This window comes from Castor canadensis, chromosome 5 (genome assembly GCF_047511655.1).
Source record: "Castor canadensis chromosome 5, mCasCan1.hap1v2, whole genome shotgun sequence".
Taxonomy (NCBI): Eukaryota; Metazoa; Chordata; class Mammalia; order Rodentia; family Castoridae; genus Castor; species Castor canadensis.
Window position 1 is genome coordinate 123,082,315 of NC_133390.1, and position 19,557 is coordinate 123,101,871.

Genomic DNA, 19,557 nt, shown 5'->3' on the forward strand with positions numbered 1-19,557 from the left:
TTTATAGTTTCTCATTTGTATTACTGTTTCTACATGGAGTCTCCCAGAAAGTTTTTCATATCACATAGACTACTTGTACTTGGAAATTATATAGACTTTTACTTAAGTACAGTAGGAATGATTATTTTGTCCATTATCTTAGACTGAAGTTTTCATTTTTCTTACATTTTCTTGAGGTAAATGTTTTAATATCCAAAGAATATTTTTACCAATAGTTTATTATATAATATTAAAGTAGTTTCTTTGAGAGAAATGGAGAATGTTCAAAAGAAAAGATGGAATTTTATGTTCTTGATATTTTAAAGAAAAAAGATTTTGAGTGCACGCTTAGTTAATTTTTGGAATAACTTAACAGTCTCTCCACTGTTGATGATGTTTCTTTGCACTACCTTAAGATATGTCTTATAGAATGACATTTTCATAATCCTAATGGTAATTAAAATTAAATTATTGTTAAAATCAGGTATACAACTCTTTACATTTAACATAAAATTAAAATAGAAGCAATTTTAAGGTTGTTTTAGATATCATTTTGGAATCAGTTGGCATTATTAGCAGTATCACTATTACTTGAACATTCACTAAGGTAAAATGAAAGAAAAATAAAATCTTGTTGCTAAATAAATGACAAAAACCTTGTAAACTGCTTGAGGCTTTAAGACAGTAATAATAATTACTCCTGAAGCGATTTGGGTTAAGCATGAAAATGTATAGGCTGTCCGTTTAATGGAATCAGAATATATAAATGCTATTTTCCATCACTTTCCTTCTAAAGATATTTTAATTGTTTTAGAGAAAACAAATCTTAAAACAATGCAATGCCTAAGCATTCTATGTTGAGTCTCTTAAGTCAGTAAATTCATGATGTGGTGTTTTCCAAAAAAGAACTGGGGATTGGTCAACTAGCATATATTTTCATTAGGCAAAATTTATGATGCCAGTAATCTTTCTACTAGACATTATCTGAGTGAAATAGTTTAGTGGAGGTACAATGTGGTAGTAGTAACAGTAAGGTGGTGCAGGGGAGTCCAGTTTATTGTTCATTACTACCATTGAATGTGGCAGGTCTCATAAAGAATCCTTTAGCCAGTTTAGTCAATTCCAGATTAACTTTTTATACACATTACCTTTGAGGATTGCCCATGTCTTAACTTTTATTTGAGATCTTAAACTTGACATCTTAAGATGGTACTGTAAGTGTGAAAGTTAATATGTAAGTATAAATAGGTATTCTAGAGTTGAAGTTAATGTTTTTTTTGATAGCCATGTGGCTTCTCCTTAGTGTTTCTGTTTTGAGTTGTAGTATGTCTTTTGTCAAAAGACACGAAAGAATCTTCCTTAGTTTGATTTGGCCCATGTGTCCAGCTCATTTGCACAAAGGACAGGAGCATTTGTAGTTGGAACGGAGAAGGTACTTGATGAGGTTCAGTTTTAACAATTAAGCTGAGTTGGGAAGGAATATAAATAGTGGGAGTGCTGAGACTTGCACACAGAAGCTAAAGGGAGTTTATCCCATGGAACTCTGAAGGGGTATTACAAATCACTCATAATTCCATGTGATCATGCACTTTAAATTATTTGAAATAATATCTTTTTTTGCATCCTTTGTCTTTGTTCCTATTCTACTTGTCCTTCTCAGCATATAGTCCCATTGCTACAGTGGATACGGATATCTATACTGTAGGGCTCTTGTTATGGCAAAGCCCCCCTAATGAATTTTTTATTCTTTTGGGGAGAGGTACTAGGCATTGAACCCACAGCTTCACGCTTACTACACAAGTACTCTACTGCTTGAGCCATGCTCCCAACCATTTTGTTTTTATTTTGTTTTTGAGAGAGGGTCTTGGAAACTTTTCCTGTGTTGGCCTTGAACTTGCAATCCCTTGCCTCCACCTCCTGAATAGCTGAGATTACAGGTGCGTACTACCTTTTTGTTTTTTTTTTTTCGAATGGACTGGGTTTGAAGTGATGGCTTTGTACTTGCAAAGTAGGCACTCTACCATGTGAACCACACCTCTAGTCCATTGTGCTCTGGTTATTTTGGAGATGGGGTCTCTTGAACTATTTGCTTGGACTGGCCTCAAACCACAGTCCTCTTGATCTCAGCCTCCCAAGTAGCTGGGATAATAGGTGTGAGCCACTAGCACCAGCTCTGACTGGTTTTTTGTTTTCTGACTAATTTTTATATATTAAACATATCTCAGTCACTTTTGGTTGGTGTGGCTTAAGGATATTTTTATTACATATTGTAAGTATGTAGCTTCATGGAGATTCCTGAAGTTACTGCATGCTTTAAGCTAATTAAAATAATTTTTATTCCTCAATAATTAGAAAGATAATACATAGCTCAAGAAAGAGGAGAATCTTGATAATTTTGAATTAAAAGAGCTATAAAAGACATTGAGGAGATATTGTTTTGCCTACAGAGTCTTTGTGAGGCTAATGTCATGTTTTATCATCTGAGATAGAAATGGTAGATTTGTTGACAGAATAGAGGTGGCAGATCCTGGAACCAGAGCAGTCATTGTTAAAAAGGAGGGCCCAGAATAGTGAGGAAGATAGCTGCAAAAGGTGGAAAGCAAAGTGTGGTGTCCTGAGGAAAAGATAAAAGAGAACTCAATCTGACCTAAGGCAAACACAAGACAGAGTGGCAAGTGGTCTAGAATATGGTACCAGGCTTTTCTGGGTCAGTGGTACTGAAAAGGCAAATACGGAGCTAGTACAATTTAAAAGGTAAGCTACTGGAATGGAAATTTGGCAGAATACCATTTGAAATTTCCACCACATGTAGAGCTTACTTGGGAACTAAAAAGAAAACAGTCCTGTAAAGTTATGGCACCATTGCTTGGGCTTTCTAAAACAGGCTGGAGTCAGGTGGAGTCCTCCATCTCTGCCTTATTCTGAGATGACACCCTGAGATTGGCAGCAGAAACAATTTTGACTATTCTTATTTCCCTTAGAATACACTCTTCCCCTACTAGAAATGCTACTTGGTCTCTATATTATGTTTATCTCCAGAAAGCCTGCTTTCCTTTTGTATCAGAAGTCCTCTCTCCCTCCTCTCAAATCTTGTTTATTACTACAGAGTGAATGATACCCATCTTTATTCTGCCTTTTTCTACCATTTGTGTCTTTAGTTGACAAAATGTCCTGTATGCAAAGCACTATGTATGTAGTGGATGGTAAGTGAATGTTTTAGAGCTATTAAACATTATATTGATATAATTACAGGTTATTTTTCCTTTCAAATTTTTTTATTTCAGATTTTACCAAATGTTGCAAGGAGTCTGGAATCCTTATGGTAGTAAAATGCCGGAAAGAAAATTCTGCATTGAAAGAATGTCTCACTGCTTAGTAAGTTAGTTACCTCAGTGTTTGAGCGTTTGTTCTCCTTCCCTCCCTCCCTCCTTCCCTCCCTTTCCTATGTTAACTGACTCATTATCTATAATATATTCTGCACCTTCCCTAACACCAGATTCTCATGTTGTTGGCTGCATCTAAAGTTTTAATATGTTGAAGAATATTCTAAAAGAAAAACACACATATTTGGCTGGTTGCCAGTGGCTCCCAGCTGTAATCCTAGCTGCTCAGGAGGCAGAGATCAGGAGGATCATGGTGGTTCGAAGCCAGCCCAAACAAGTAGTTCAGGAGACCCCATCTTGAAAATACCCATCACAAAAGGACTGGCAGAGTGGCTCAAAGTGAAGGCCCTGAGTTCTAAGCCCCAGTACCGCAAAAAACAAACAAACCAACTCCCACAATTTGTAAAAAGTTTTTTTTCAAATTATGTTTGTTGACATTATATTTGTTTAAAAATAGGAAGTCAGCAAACAAAAATGTATGATTTTTCATGTGATTTGTCAAATCCCTTTTCATGAACAGGTTGATTTACGGAATATAGTAAAGACTAATTTTTTTTTTAATGGAAAGAGACTGAATTAGCTTATCTCTAAGAACTTTTCCAATCTTGTGATTTGTTGGGTTGTTTAACTCCTAGAAAAGTTGCAGCAAATCATATGAAAGATGTAAAAGCAGATTTAGATTTTTGAACTTAATTTTTAAAATAAGATTTTAGTATTGTGTTCGCTAATATTTTGTTGTAATTCCTTAAATTCTTACGTGAAAGTGTACAGAAGTCTTTGATTGTAGGTGTTTTCTGTTTTATCTCTCTACATTTTATTATCCACATTACTGACAGATAGTATTGCAGAATATCTATCAAGTATTGATAGTAGTGTGATCTTAATTTTTTATTGCAGAATATCAAGTATTATTAATTGATAGTTGTGTGTGTCTTAATTTTAGCCATTCCTCATTTCCTTTTATGTTTTATACTCTGCTTCTTTGTGAAAGAAAGTCTTAGGAGACTGAATAAAAAAGTAATGATTGTCTGAATCTCATATTTTTAAAAATAACAAATTATGTGTGCATAAACTTACAGATTTTAAGAATGTTGGAGTTAGAAGGAATGTTAGAGATAATCCAAACTTATTCATAGATGAAGAAACACACTGAATATTTTCAGTATTAACATACTTTTTTTCCCCCTCTCAATATCAACAGCAACTCTTGATTTAAGGACAGCAGCTGTACCAGGCTCTTTACTGTAAAGGAGTGAATTCATTCTATGATATACTGTTCTTCCCTAGTGTACTTAAGAGAAGATTGTTTTTTGTTCTCAAACATTTCATTTAAAGAACATAAAAACTTTATAAAATGCAAGAAACCATAGTTTTAAAGAAACCGGAAATGAACAAAGCTCAGGAGGTATTCTAAATTATATTCTTTCAGTAAAAGGGGATTAATGAGACTTAGCATGCATTTGCTCACATAGGGTCAGGTGAAAAATACCAAATCAAGCAGCTTTGGCCTGAGAACTGAGTCATACAGAAAGCAAAAGAGTGTGGGAAGGTCTCAGAGAAAAGGTGCCTGCTGAACAGACCAGTCACCCTGAGACTGCTGGGTTCACTATGTAGGATTGAAATATATTACAGACACATTTTGTCATGTCCCTAAATGTAAAATATTTAAAATCATCTCTTAAGTAAGCACAAAGCTACGTATCATAAGTAATGAAGACAACCCAAAGTCCAAGCTCATCCCATAGACACTGCACTCCAAAATCAATTCCTGTTCTTACACATAAATAACTGATGTCATTCCCAGCACTTAGGAGGCTGAGGCAGTAGGATCTCAAGTTTGAGACCAGTCTGGGGCACATGGCAAATTTTAAACAAGTATGAGCCACACAGGAACACCTTCTCTCAAAACAAAAATAGAACTGATGTCATGAGGCTGGCCAGCCTTGAATTGCAGTCTTCCAGGTGAAGCTTATGAAACTGCTGTGAGTCTATGAAATTCAAAACCCTCTTAAAAGGTTAAACTTTCTCAATGCTTTACTTTTTATTTTTTGTTTATTTATTTCTTGAAACAGGGTCTTGCTATGTAACCCAGACAAGCTTTGAAACCGAATCCTGAGATTATAGGCCCATGCCACCATGCCCAACTCTGCTAGAGCTTTATAATGTCACATATAATGCCATACATATAATGCCAAATTACATATAAATTGAAGAATCAAGACAAAATAATAATATACAGGCAGTAAATGTCATCATTCATTTTTCCATGTTTAGTACCATCCTTAAGTTGAGTTCTAAAATCTAGAAACATTTGGTAGGAGCACTTGTCTGTAATTGTGGGAGATTCTATGCATATCTCTCACCCCAGATTCCCATAGAAGCACTGGTGCTTGACTCCCCACTTAAATTGTCTTTCATATCCTGTAGATTTGCATGCTGACTGCTAAACCAGTTGGACCTGATAGTAGAGTAGCATCTACACAGGCCTTTAAATATTCTATAAGACCCTATGTATGACAAATAGGAATACTGAGAAAAACCCATGAATCCCTTTAGGATTCACCAAACACAGCCCCATGGTTATTCTTGTCTCAAAAAAACAGTGTAATGGGTCTGTATAGGAATGAAGACAGGCAAGAGAAACTCAAAGATTGTCTTATTAGAGTTAGCACAATGGGCTAACTCAGATACAAATCTAGAGAGATCAAGAGATGGTTCAGATCGTACAGGAGTATACTCACCCTAATAGAGTATGCACTAAGTTTCCTTAGCATAGAATCTAATTCCTAATATTCTGTCAACTGTTGTACCAGTCGATGTGTATCATAAGTCAGAGAGATCAAATCTCTGCCATCTGGGAAGGGCTGGTTCATTAAGAGAACTCAAGCACAGCAGGATATAAGAGGAACAGTATAACCCATAGGCCAAGACGTTGTCTGTAATAACTTAATAGTTGCATCCCTTACTCCAACTGATCATACTGAACTCCCCATGAGAACATAAGTATGGGCAAAAATATAAGCAGGCTAGAGGAAGAGCAATTGCTCATGTTTGTTACTTGTCCTTTAGGTCCCCTTTGTACCACTACCACTTGAGAAAGTTTACTGCACATGTCTGACTTTGGTCAGGACTTGGGAATCATCACAAGTAGAGAGGAGAAACAGGGAGGGAACTGGTATCTCATGGTAGCGTGTTGTAAAGCAAATTCAAGGTAAAATAAATAAAAGTTCAGTTCTCATATTGAAAGAGGGAAGAGATCTAGCCCTTCTCTTTTGTTAGAGCATTTCCTTTAAAAAACCTCTAAGTTCTTTGTCTGCCTCCTTGCAAAGGATGCATATATTTTTTAAAAAAGTAAGCCTCTGGGCAATTTTACAATTAGAAATGGACAAGGATGGCTGTTACCACCTTGCACATGTACAGTCTTCTCTGATCTCAGATGCTAACAGGACCAGGCCTGGTTGGGAGGAAAGGACAAACAAAAATGTTAGGGCTGCATGAGAAGTAGGGGTAGAGGGAACAACTTGAACAGTTAAAATTGGCTAGGCTCTCCTGAAGCAGAGGGAAATACACACATGCAATGCCCAGACTGCCCATGAAGCTACAGAAGAAAAACATGGAATATGAACAAGACAAGGGACACAGTGCATCCAGGAATCCAAGACTACTTAGCAAATGCAACCCTGCCCAGGAGCCCTAAATTCCTCACTGTTAGGTCTACTACCCCTCTCCTTGAGAGTGCAGCAGTATCTCCCTGAGGCAATGCACTCAGCCCTCTGAGATGAGCAAGGAGCAGATGGTTCAGCCCACCAACCCCCAAAGGCCTTCAGCCTCAACCTTTTGTGGGAAGGGGACATCTATAGCCTGTATGTCTGTGCTTTCTCTAGCATATGGAGTAAGGAGGGGTTAGGTCACCAGCCTGGATATCTGACCTGGGAGGGTCCTGTATATCCAGCCTTACCTGCAGAGAGGCCCATGAGGATTCATCTTTTCCTGACTCATTTACTGCTCATGAACAGACCTTATGGCTCTTATTTCTTCCCACCAGTGTGTAGCGTATCATCAGTGGACCATGCAGGAAACTGATAAGCACTTGGAGAAGACACTAGGTATGACTCCTGACATGCCATTGCTCTGAATATTGGAGACTATGCTGCTCAGCACTTAATAGTGTCTGAGCACAGAAGCCTGGCAACAGGCTACCCTGAATTTATTCCTTGGACCCCAAATTTCCCATGTCCAGAAACTACCAATGCCAGTGTGTGCTTCCTGTGTGGCCTTATGTGAAACATTTGAGCTGATCTAGCAGGGCAGAGAGAGAACATCCCAGCAATAGAAGTTCACATTCATCAGTCTCTGTAAGTGAACACAGCTAACTATAAATGTGAAAACTGAGTAGTCAACCAAGAGCAGTTGCTCCCCACAGAATAAAGTCCTCTCACAAGACGCCTAGATTCATTACTGTGCCAGGCAACAATATAAGAAAGTCAAGGGCTGCCTTTCTCCAAACCATTTCTCAGAGGCTAAGGCACTACACAGATGACACTGAAATTGCACAGCCTTTGTCCCAAAGTCCAGAATTCTCATGGGAATTGGAAAGTAAGGACCTGCTCCCATCATGAAAGTCCCGTCTTTACCAGAAGGCCATACTTTCTCATCACACAGTGCTGATCCCAGGTAGTGGGGGATGCTGAAGTAGCACAGAACACTTCCTTGAACACACAATGTCTGTCACAGTTTTTCATCAGAGTTCCCTGTCCTCATTCTCCATGAGCAGCTACTTCCAGCCCCTCTGTACCTCTAGGCTGAAGGCCCCTAGAAGAGAGGCCTAATACAATGTGACATTCCATCTTTCCTGGTCAGAGAAACTACTCCTTTCCAGTTTTGAAGCTCTGTAAAACTATAGTGAAAGTGCCTAAGAGCCTGGTGCGGTGAAGCACAGCTATAATCCCAACACTTGGGAAGCTGAGGCAGAAGTACTGTGAGTTCCAGGCCTACATAGCAAGCTCCAAGCCAGTCCAAGATACATATAAAGACTGTCTGAAAAAACAAAGTGCCTGGAAAACCCGTCATGAAATCCATTAAGTTCAAGATGTGTTTTCCTATTGTTTAACGGGCATTTTCATCAGGAGTTATTTCTATTACTACAGGAAAATGGAGACGAGGTAGAGATTGGAGTAAGTATTGGTTTTCCCAGTGACAAAATACTATTGAAAAGGCTTCTTACATATTAGTGATTAATACCACAGGATTTGGGGTCAGCTAAAATCAGAGTGAAGACTTCCTTCTGCTATTTATTTTGTCTTTGTTGCCATGGCGGAGAAGTTTAATAAGTGAACCTCTTAAACTTTGTGTGTCTGAAGTTTGTTAAAATGTTGTATATATTGATAAAGAATTTTTTTGACCTCTGATTCAGTTATTCAAATAGCATGTTCTTAGTTTGACACATTATCCCTCTCTCCAGATAGAAAAATTCTAGTGCAGAGTTCACAAGTGCACAGAGTACAGAGGGAAGCCTGGGCTCAACTTCTGGGTCTGGAGAGCAGAGTTCTAGCCTTGTGACTTTGGGGAGATTCCTCATTGTGACCAAGGATAATTCTACCCAGAGAGATTGTGAGGCACTATTTGTAAACACATTCACCATGGTACCTGGAGCATAGTAGGTACTTGGTACGTGTTAGCTCTGTTTTATCTGTACTGTTATTAGATTTGTATTTATTATTTGTTATCTGAACATTGATCATTTGCATATTCTATTTTTCACCTCCTACAAATATGAGAAAATAACAAGTTCTAGTGCATTCTGGGGGAGGAGCCAGGAAGGGATAATTTCTGCTGGTTTAGAAGAGAGAAGCAAGGAAGGAAACAGATGGATGTGACATGAGCTGAAAGTAAATAGTTATGAAGGAAAATTCTGAAACATTAGGTCTCAGAGTACTCAAAGAAATACTTTCTTAAATCTTAGAATAAGAAAGCCCTCTGCTTTACTATTTGATATTTCACAAAATCAATGTAAGTACTACTTCCATCTCTGTATAGTAAGATCTCGAAACATTAACAACACGTGCTTCTTTATTTCTACCTCTCACCTCAATGTACTATGATTTGTGGTTTCTGACTCCACAGAAACTGCTATTCCTAAATATTATGCTCACAGTGTCAAATCCAACAAATAGTCCTTCCTTTTACTTGGCCTTTTTCTGGCACTCTCTCCTTATAGTTCTCTTTTGAGTTATTTCTGTCATGATGCTTTCCAACTTCCCATACATTTCCCTGTGGTTTTCAGACATTTCTTTGTTAACCTGTTCCTTAAAGTTAGGTGTTACCCTGGGTTTTCTTCTCATTCTTAAATCTGAGAAAGTTTAGTTTGCACTCAATTGATTAGATTACTTACTATGGATACTGTGTATCTCTGCTTCTGTCAGGTCTCAGACTGAACTTGACAACTTTTTTTGTCAATACTGAGGTTTGAACTCAGGGCTTTGTGCTTACTAGTCATGCACTGTTCTGCTTGAGCCATGCCTCTACCCTTTTGTGCTCTGGTTATTTTGGAAATGGGGTCTTGCTTTTTGCCCAGGCTGGCCTAGACCATGATCCTCCCGCTTCATGTTTTCCACTGTCCCTGGGATGACTGGTGTGTAGTATTTCACCCAACTGTTTTTTGAGGTGGAGTCTCACAATTTTTTGTCTGGGCTGGCCTTGAACCATGATCCTGCCAATCTCGGCCTGTTAATTAGCTAGGATTACAGATGTGAGCCACCTGCACCTGGCTTGAACTTGGCAGTTTTTTGTTCCTCCACATCATGTGTCTTTGTGAATTACACAGTTGTTTAAAATCTAGTCTGGTCTCCTAATTCTTAATTGGTGATTTCCTAATCTCACCAAATCCATCTTTTCCTTTTCATTCCTGCAATTCCTCCTTTGGCCTAATTTCTTGCCTGGATACTTTTTTTTTTTTTCATGGCACACACCTCCAGCCGTTTTTGCTTCATTACTTTTCAGGTAGAGGTTCATGGTTTTGCCGAGACCAACCTCAGACCACAGTCTTCTTACCTAGGCTTCCCACATAGCTTGGATGACAGGCTCATGCTACCACTTCCAGCTTACTGGTTGAGATGGGGGTCTTTTTCCCCAGGCTAGCTTCAAACTGCCGTCCTCTTCATCTCTGCCTCCCATGTAGCTGGGACTGTAAACATAGCCACTATGCCTGGCCTTTGCCTGGATTATTTTAAGTTTATTGGACATCTTGATTCTAATCTTGCTGCCCCTTGCACTTTAGCCTACTTACCACATGCTGTAAGATTTATCTAAGACATAAAATTGATCTTCCATTTGCTGTTAATCATGTTGTGTTCCCTTCAGGATAGATTTTAATTTCTTGGTATGGCATAAATTACCCATTATGATTGGGTCCTTATGTGTTCCATGTTTATCCTAGGCCATTTCTGCTATGTGCATAATCTGCTGTAGTGGTATACTTATCCGCTTGCAGTGTCTGTTTTCCTAATTTATGTGCCTTTTCACATGTGCTTTTTATTTGAATTTCTCTTGGACCTTCAAAATGCAACTCTGGCATTTCCTCATGACATTCCCCCCTCTGCCCCTTCCCTATGTTTCCATGGGGTCCTGGGCCCTATCTCTGTCACTACACTTGTAGTTAGTTGTCTTTTCTTGCCTGCCCTATAATACTGTAGGCTCCTTAAGGAATAGAACCTGTGTTTGTCATTGCTGTTATCTTGTGATAGTGCTATATAAAAAACAATTTTTTCATCAATATGCACAATTTTATGCTTTTCATGTATGAGTTAAAGTTTTTAAAAATCTTTGGGTCTTTGTTTCCACCCATTTACATAATGTTTAGAGTAAATTTGTGACTATTACTAAAAGTCTACTTCTGAAGATTGAACCTGAGTATCAAGATAAGCTTATGTTATTTGTAAGGGTAATCACTTTTACAGTAGATTTTCATTTCCTTCTTGTAGCTATAATGATCCAGCCTTTTATGAAGAATGCAAAACAGAGTATTTGAAGGAAAGGGAAGAATTCAGAAAAACAGGAGTTCCTACCAAGAAAAGGCTACAGAAGCTTCCCACAAGCATGTAAGGAAAGTTCAAATATATTAGGACACTCATACTTATGGAAAGAATTTATAATATAAATCACCTGAAACAATGAACTTCAGAGTGTGTTTGGTTTATCCTAATTATGAAAATACTAATTTTATATGAAATAGAATTCTGGTTTATTAATTAAGGGATAGAATTCAGAATACTGAAATGGGACATGGTTTTCCTGGTCATTCTGGATTTTTTTGACACAACTCTGTGTGGATGTTATCTTCTTCAATTGCTAATTGTGGGGATCGAAAGTACTACAGGAAGTTGGAATGAACGATCTTCAAAGGTGTTATTAGGCAGGATAGCAGAATGGCTGTGACCCAGAATCCTTCCTAGTTCTACCACTCATTAACTGTGTAATAAATGTCAGAGTTACTGTGAGGATTTACTGAGTATTTCAAGTACAGATAAAGTATACAGGAAAGGACTTCAGACCTGGTAGATGCTCTGAGATCGACCACCCCTCAGAGGAACAAAAGACACTCACGATAATGTAAGCCACAAAGCGAGGTTTATTTCCAGCCACCTGGGGTCCAGGTATCCGCCCGACGCAGCGGGTTTCAACGAGGACCCCAAATGCAGAGTTCAGGCTGCTTTTATATTTTTTTTAAACATTAGTCATGGTCACACAGCAATTTTTTATGGCCCCTGGGGTCACATATTTCTGATATCACCCACATCCTGGTGGTGGGGCAAGATTACTTGAAGATTATTTATCAGGAACTTAATAAACACCAGGTGTCTTAACTCATTGACTCACATACCGTTTAGCAAGATTAACCAGAAACAGTCCCTGTTCCCAGAAATCATCCCACCTCCCTTTGTTCCAGTAAGTGGCGGCTTGGGTCATGTTAGCCATGGCCGGTTTCAGGCTGAGTGGGCTGCAAGCCTCAAAGGTACCCTAACATTCCCTCCCTTTAGTTGTTCATAATGAGGAATCATGCTCATCTAGGTGACGAGCATAAACATTCTCAGGGCTAGGTAACTTTTCATATTGCTGTCTCAGGACCATTAGTTGGACTGTACTAATTCGATCTTTCACGAAGGTCACTACCTTATTCAGAATACAAGGACCAAAGATTAAGATAAGCAGTAGTATGACCAGAGGGCCCACCAGGGTAGAGACCAAGGTAGTGAACCAGGGGGACCTATTGAACCAAGCTTTGAACCAATTTTCTTTGGCTTCCCTTTCCCGTTTCCTTTTTGCCAGTCCTTCCCTCACTTTAGCCATAGAATCCCTAACTACCCCTGAATGGTCAGCATAAAAATAACATTCCTCCCCTAGGGCTGCACATAGTCCCCCCTGCTGGAGGAACAATAAGTCTAGGCCCTGTCGGTGAGTATCCAGGTTTGCTTATAGGGCTGGTGAGGGTTGGTTTCTGCGAGGCTCCTGCTCTGGGCGTTGAGCAAGATCAGAGCGACCAGCCAACCCATCGTGGCTGCTCTTGAAGACTCTGCATGTTTCTGGGGTCGCAAATGCTTCAGCTTCAATGGGTTATCTGGGTGCCGCTGTGCGGTCCACTCTCTAGCATCTTTCTGTTTTTGCTGACTGGTTTGATGCACGTGGGAGTGATGGAACCAAGGCCTGACACTGTCAACCTTAAGAGCAGTGGGGGTATCCAGAATGACCAGGTAAGGACCTTTCCATCTTTCTTCCAGAGTGCAGGCTCTGTGCTTCTTTACCCATACCCAATCCCCTGGGATGATGCCATGTTCCGGGTTCGATGTGTCTTTTGTCTCATACAAGGCGCGCACTATGGGCCAGACTTCACATTGGACCTCCTGTAGGGCTTTTAAGCTGGCCAAGTAATTTGGGGCTGTACTGGGGTCTTGGTCTGGTAGGGTTCGGACAACAATGGGGGGGGCGGAGCCCCGTATAGAATTTCAGAAGGTGTCAATGCATGTACATATGGTGAGTTTTGAACCCAGAAGATGGCATAGGGTAGGAGGGCCACCCAGTCTCCGCCAGTCTTGATGGCTAATTTACATAAGGTCTCCTTCAGGGTCCGATTCATTCTTTCTACCTGCCCTGAACTCTGGGGGTTATATTTAAAATGTAGTTTTCAATTAGTCCCCACTGCCCGGGCCAGCCCTTGTAGGATGTTACTGATGAAAGCTGGACCGTTATCAGAGCCTAGAGTTTCGGGGATGCCATATCTGGGTATGATTTTCTCCAGCAAAACCTTAGCTACAACCTGGGCAGTCTCTCGTTTTGTAGGAAAGGCTTCAACCCAGCCTGAGAAGGTGTCTATCAGAACCAACAAATACTTATACCCATACCTTCCCGGCTTCACTTCAGTAAAATCCACTTCCCAGCTCCGTCCCAGCGCCCTCCCCCGTACCCGTGTACCTGTATGTATGTAGGAGTCCCTTTTTGCTGGGTTTCATAGTCTGGCACCTGGCACATTGGTCCACAATCTTTTGAATCTGGGCTGTTTGGTGCAGGAACTGGAGGTGGGCTGACTCGAGGAGGGCAAGTAGTTTCTTCTTGCCTAAATGGTTGGCTTGATGTAAATTGGAGAGGAGAAACAGTCCTAACTTTGCAGGATCAGCCGCCCTTCGATATCACAATACCAGCCTTGCTGATTGGGCTCCAGGCATCGGTGATCTTGGATCCACTGTTTGTCTTCCGGGGTGTACTCGGGTCGCAGTGGCAAGCATGGAAGCTCGGGCACAGGTAAAGTCAGCACTAGGGCCGTGGAGGCCAAAGCAGCATTTTGGGCCGCTTTGTCCACACACCGGTTCCCTGTAGCTTCTGGAGTCTGGGCAGATTGGTGGCCAGGAACATGTACTACTGCAATAGCTTGGGGCTTCTGCACAGCAGTCAATAGTCTCTGGATCTCCGGGAGGTTATGTAGCTCCTTTCCTTCCACTGTAATGAAACCCCTTTCCCGGTAGATGGCACCATGTACATGGACGGTGCCGAAAGTGTAATGGCAGCTCACTGTTGGGTAGGGCTGAGTCCTGGAGATCGGGGTGCACTTGGGTGACTTCAGTTATAATCTCCTGACAGTCATGTAGAGGGGCTTCCAGGTCCAGATTTGGCAGCAAGGTGGCCGGGTTCAGAGAGACTGGTTCAGAAAAGAGGATGTGGGGAGCATCCAGCAAGAGCCCTTGGTAATGAGTCAGTCAGGCGTTGGTCATTCATCTACCTGGAGAGTGCTTTAGGACCCCTTCTACTGCATGGGGGGTTACCACCTTCAGTTGCCCAAAAGTGAGCTTATCTGCGTCCTTTACCATTAGGGCAACTGCCGCTATGATCAGCAGGCATGGGGGCCAGCCCGCTGCAACTGGGTCTAACCTTTTGGATAGATAAGCAACTGGATGCTTCCAGGGCCCTAGGTGCTGCATTAGTACCCCTTTCTCTATCCCCCTCCTTTCATCTACAAAGAGGGTGAAGGGCTTTAGAGGATCTGGCAGTGCCAGGGCTGGGGCTCTCAGGAGGGTGGACTTGAGCTCCTCAAAGGCCTTTTGTTGATCTGGCCCCCAGGCCCAAGGGGCCTTGTCCTTAGTTGCCTCGTATAAGGGTTTTGCCAGTTCAGCATACCCCAATATCCACAGCCGGCGGTAGCCCACCATCCCCAGGAACTCATGGACTTCTCGAGCCGAGGTGGGGACGGGGAGTCTGAGAATAGTTTCTTTCATAGCATTCGTTAACCATCTGATTCCCTCTTTTAGTTCATACCCCAGGTAGGTGACTGTCTACAAATTTGAGCCTTCTTTGCACTGGCCCGATAGCCCAACTTCCCCAGCTCCTGGAGGAGGTCTCCAGTGGCTTGCCGGCACTCAGCTTCAGATGCAGCTGCCAGAAGCAAGTCATCTACATACTGCAAAAGCCACGGAACTGTGGCTCCGGCGATATGAGTCCAGATCCTGATTAAGAGCCTCATTGAACAGAGTAGGGGAGTTTTTGAAACCTTGTGGAAGTCTAGTCCATGTTAGCTGTCCGGGGGTTCCCGTATTTTCATCATGCCATTCGAAGGCAAAAATGTGTTCACTGTTGGGTGCCAGGGCTATGCTAAAAAAAGCATCTTTCAAGTCCAAAGTGGTATACCAAACATGGGAGGGGGGCAGGGCACTCAGAAATGACCAGAAAGGAATGGGTCACCTGATGTTGACCCAAATCCACCTGACGCTTGCTAGTCCATTGATATGCCTTGGACCCAGTGGCTCCCTGCACAAGACTAATTTTCTGGGACAGTGGCTCAGTAGGTTTATTAAGGACTGAGTATTAGGTCCCAGTGTCCACCATGCTTTCCCCCTGCATTATTGCCTTTATCTTAGCCAAACTGGTAGGGCAGCGAGCTGCCGCCTGGAGGCCTGCCATAAGAGTCTGGCGGTAGACCCGGAGATGCTCCCTACCTTCTGCGTCCCCATAGTCCCAGTCGGGTCTGTTCAAAGGAAAACAATCATTAACCAGGCTTGGCAGGGTGGTTGGTCATCCATTGTCGCCGGGGACATTCTTTCTGGCTTCAGTGAGAATCCGCTCCCATTCCTCGGTGGTGAATAGAGTCTTAAGGAGCTGCTGACAGTCATCCCATGTGGGACTGTGAGTATGCAAAATGGACTCAAACAGATCAGTCAGTCCTCTAGGGTCCTCAGAAAAAGGATGATTCTGGGCTTTCCAGTTGTACAGGTCATTACTTGAAAAAGGCCAATACTGATAGGTGTGTCCCCCATCGGGACCAGCACCACCCAGGGCCCACACCGGGAGGATGGGGGCCCTAGTGGAAGTGGAGGAGGGCTCCTCTGGGGTTTCCTCTTGCTGCCTACGGGGCCTGAGTCCCCTTGCCGGTCCGGAGACCAGGGGTGCAGATGGGGAGGCTGACGAGTGGGGAGGCTCAGGGGGGCCAGCTGCCTCTGGCTGGAGTGGCACAGCAGCGGCATATGGCGGGGGATTTACTTCAAAATCTAAGTGTATCAAGGAGGGATGGAGAATTGGTTCTTCCTGTAGAATAGGCTTTTTAGGGGAAGTAATGGGAATGGGGGTGGTTCCCCAACATGGCCAGTATCGTAGGCCAGTCTGCAGGTGACTCATGGATAAATGGCTGCAGCCAGGAAGGAAGGTCCTCTACCAAAGTCTGCCACATAAGGATATAGGGATATTGATCAGGGTGGCTGTGAAGACCGGGTCTATTAATGACGTTTCGGACCTTCTTAATCGTGTCCAAGGAGAAGGTACCCTGAGGAGGCCAGCCTACATTGAAGGTTGGCCATTCTGCTGAACAAAGGGCATTAAACTTACCTTTCTTAATTTCCACACCATAATTGTGTCCCTTAGCACGGATTTCTAAAAAATGACTCAGAAAGAGGGTCTTAGGAGTTACCTGAGCCTGTCCCATGATGATCAGGAGAGAGGGACAGAGGAGACAACAAAGAACAAGAGAGACAATTCCAGCAGACAAATTCGCACAGGACTCTCTAACATGCACAAGTACCGGTCGGTCAACCAGACTACTCTCACAGGCGTAATTCCATTCACACCAGATTCAGGATCCTTACCCAAAGACCGCCCAAATGGCGTCCACTGAGGACGTTGGTGTGGTTCCTGGCCGTGGGGGATGTCTCCCACGACTTCCAATAGTGGAGCCTCCAGGGCTGTAACCCCTTCCTTCCACTCAACGAGAATTCTCAACCAAATTTAGACAGGGACTCTAAGTCCCTGCAAACGGAGGTGGCCAGTCCTCCTTCCGCGGTCTTTCTCAATTAAACCTCAGTATCAGAGGCCATTTGTTCCTCTCAGGGAGGGGCCGAGATCTTGGTGGGACCTCCAGATGTTGGGGTCCGAGGTCGACCACCCCTCAGAGGAACAAAAGACACTCACGATAATGTAAGCCACAAAGCGAGGTTTATTTCCAGCCACCTGGGGTCCAGGTATCCGCCCGACGCAGCGGGTTTCAACGAGGACCCCAAATGCAGAGTTCAGGCTGCTTTTATATTTTTTTTAAACATTAGTCATGGTCACACAGCAATTTTTTATGGCCCCTGGGGTCACATATTTCTGATATCACCCACATCCTGGTGGTGGGGCAAGATTACTTGAAGATTATTTATCAGGAACTTAATAAACACCAGGTGTCTTAACTCATTGACTCACATACCGTTTAGCAAGATTAACCAGAAACAGTCCCTGTTCCCAGAAATCATCCCACCTCCCTTTGTTCCAGTAAGTGGCGGCTTGGGTCATGTTAGCCATGGCCGGTTTCAGGCTGAGTGGGCTGCAAAGCCTCAAAGGTACCCTAACACTATCTGGTAATTATTAATCGTAGTAAAGGCTTATTTGGAAACACAAATAAGTACTTACAAAAACATCTTTTTTTTTTTTTTGGCAATACTGGGGATTGAACTGAGGGCCTTGGGCTTCCTAGGCAAGTGCTTTGCCACTTGAGCTGTACCCTGAGTCCTAGATAAGTACTTAATTGAATTAATTTTACTTTTATCTTTGTTAAAAATTTCTTTGAAATTACCTGTTTAACTTGGCTACTGAAGTACTTTAATCTTTCATTTTAAAAAGTTTTAAGTGTGAATTACCATTTTATAATATAATGGTGGATTCAGGAGGTATTATGACAAGTTTCTGTACCAAAGCAATAATTTGGGCCCAGGCTAAACTCTCATATTAAAAATTGTTTTGCTTGTTTTCCCCTGCGCTATTAACTCCACCACAGCTCTGTAATGGGTTTTCATATAAGTAAATTTTATATTTCCACACAGCCCTCATTAAAATCACAAAGTATTAACCACTAAGATTAGATTTGACTTAAGTCCCAGTCCCAAGAAATAGATTTGAGACTTTTTTTTTTTTTTAATGAAACAAGACCTAAAGAATCAACGGATGGTCAAGTTCCACACTTTACCTCTAAACTCTTGAGTGAACCATTCAAAGAATTGTTTACTCTTACTTGAAATACAAAGAAACTGCATTTTCCCCAGTACACAGGTCAATGGAGATTACCAGAGCAGACAAAAGCAAAGCAAATATACAAATGTACAGACTGCCCAGCACAGGGGCAAACAAGATTTTATTCCTCTATGGGCCTATTGATATTGGTGCATTTCTTAAAACATAGGACCTTAAGTTCTTGTTTTTAATTACTCAAGTGAGGAAGAGGCAAAGCAGTTACTTTAAGAAGCTAATGAAATACATAATCTGTAATTTTCATATTTTTAATGAAAAAAGTACCCAACCTCAATTTTATGTGGAAAATTTACTTACGTAGATGTCATGTAATTCGTAGGTACTTGACAAATAGTCATTCTTTTTCATAGCAGAAACCAAGTCACATTCTGAATAGACTTAAGAATATTTGTGCCTTTCCACACTCAAGTCAGTTTACCTGACTAGTGTGTCTCCCTCAGATTTTTGCCTTTTCATTGGTGCCTTTGCTTGCAAATTTTTGTCCCCGTTCCAGGTAGCTTTTCAGGCTGACATCATTGTGTCACATGATCCAGTTATTTAGCCTTTAAGTCTGAATCTTACCCCCTCACATTGGCTAACTAATGTTTCACATATGGAGGGCAAGGTATATACCTGCCCTATATATGAATTCAGTTCTATTTTAGCAGCAACTCAATGGAAAGAATCTTACAGATATGTAAATTTTACCTCAAACTAACAAGGGGCCATTTTACAGGAAACTGGCTTTTTTGTTGTGTTTTCTTCATATAGTTGAGTAAAAGTTAGAGATGTGTTGAATTGGGTTATCTTACAAAAAGAAATCTAAAGATTAAAGAAAATTTCAAGGGAAACTCTTTGGAGTTAAATTTCAGCTAGTATGAAAGGTTAATATTAAATTTCCAGTGTAAATAAATGATAAGCTACAGATGGACTAGTCTCATTTTTGAATCTTAACAAGAACAGAAATGATCAAGCTTATATTTAAAAATTCTGTGGATAAAATATTTTTGGATTAATGTTATCTTGTTAAGGAGTCTCACACTTCAGCTGAGTCTCACACCTCATCTGACACTTTTAAACTATCAATCACTGACTTTCTAGCATACCTGCTTGATAGCTACCATTACTATTACTATTGTTTATAGGGAACTAACACACTTATGTTAGTTTAACAAAACAAATG

The 19,557-nt window shown here is 41.3% G+C and overlaps 1 protein-coding gene across 1 annotated transcript in view; it reads left to right on the top strand.

The window, feature by feature from the left end:
• Cmc1 (C-X9-C motif containing 1) overlaps positions 1–11,535 on the top strand; it is an 80,271-nt gene extending 68,736 nt beyond the window's left edge. Inside the window, exons 3-4 of the mRNA XM_074074042.1 lie at positions 3,264–3,354; positions 11,342–11,535. Coding sequence (XP_073930143.1) covers positions 3,264–3,354; positions 11,342–11,462 — 212 coding nt within the window. The 3' untranslated portion in view covers positions 11,463–11,535. The remainder of the gene's footprint in view (positions 1–3,263; positions 3,355–11,341) is intronic.
• Positions 11,536–19,557: the final 8,022 nt, after the last annotated feature.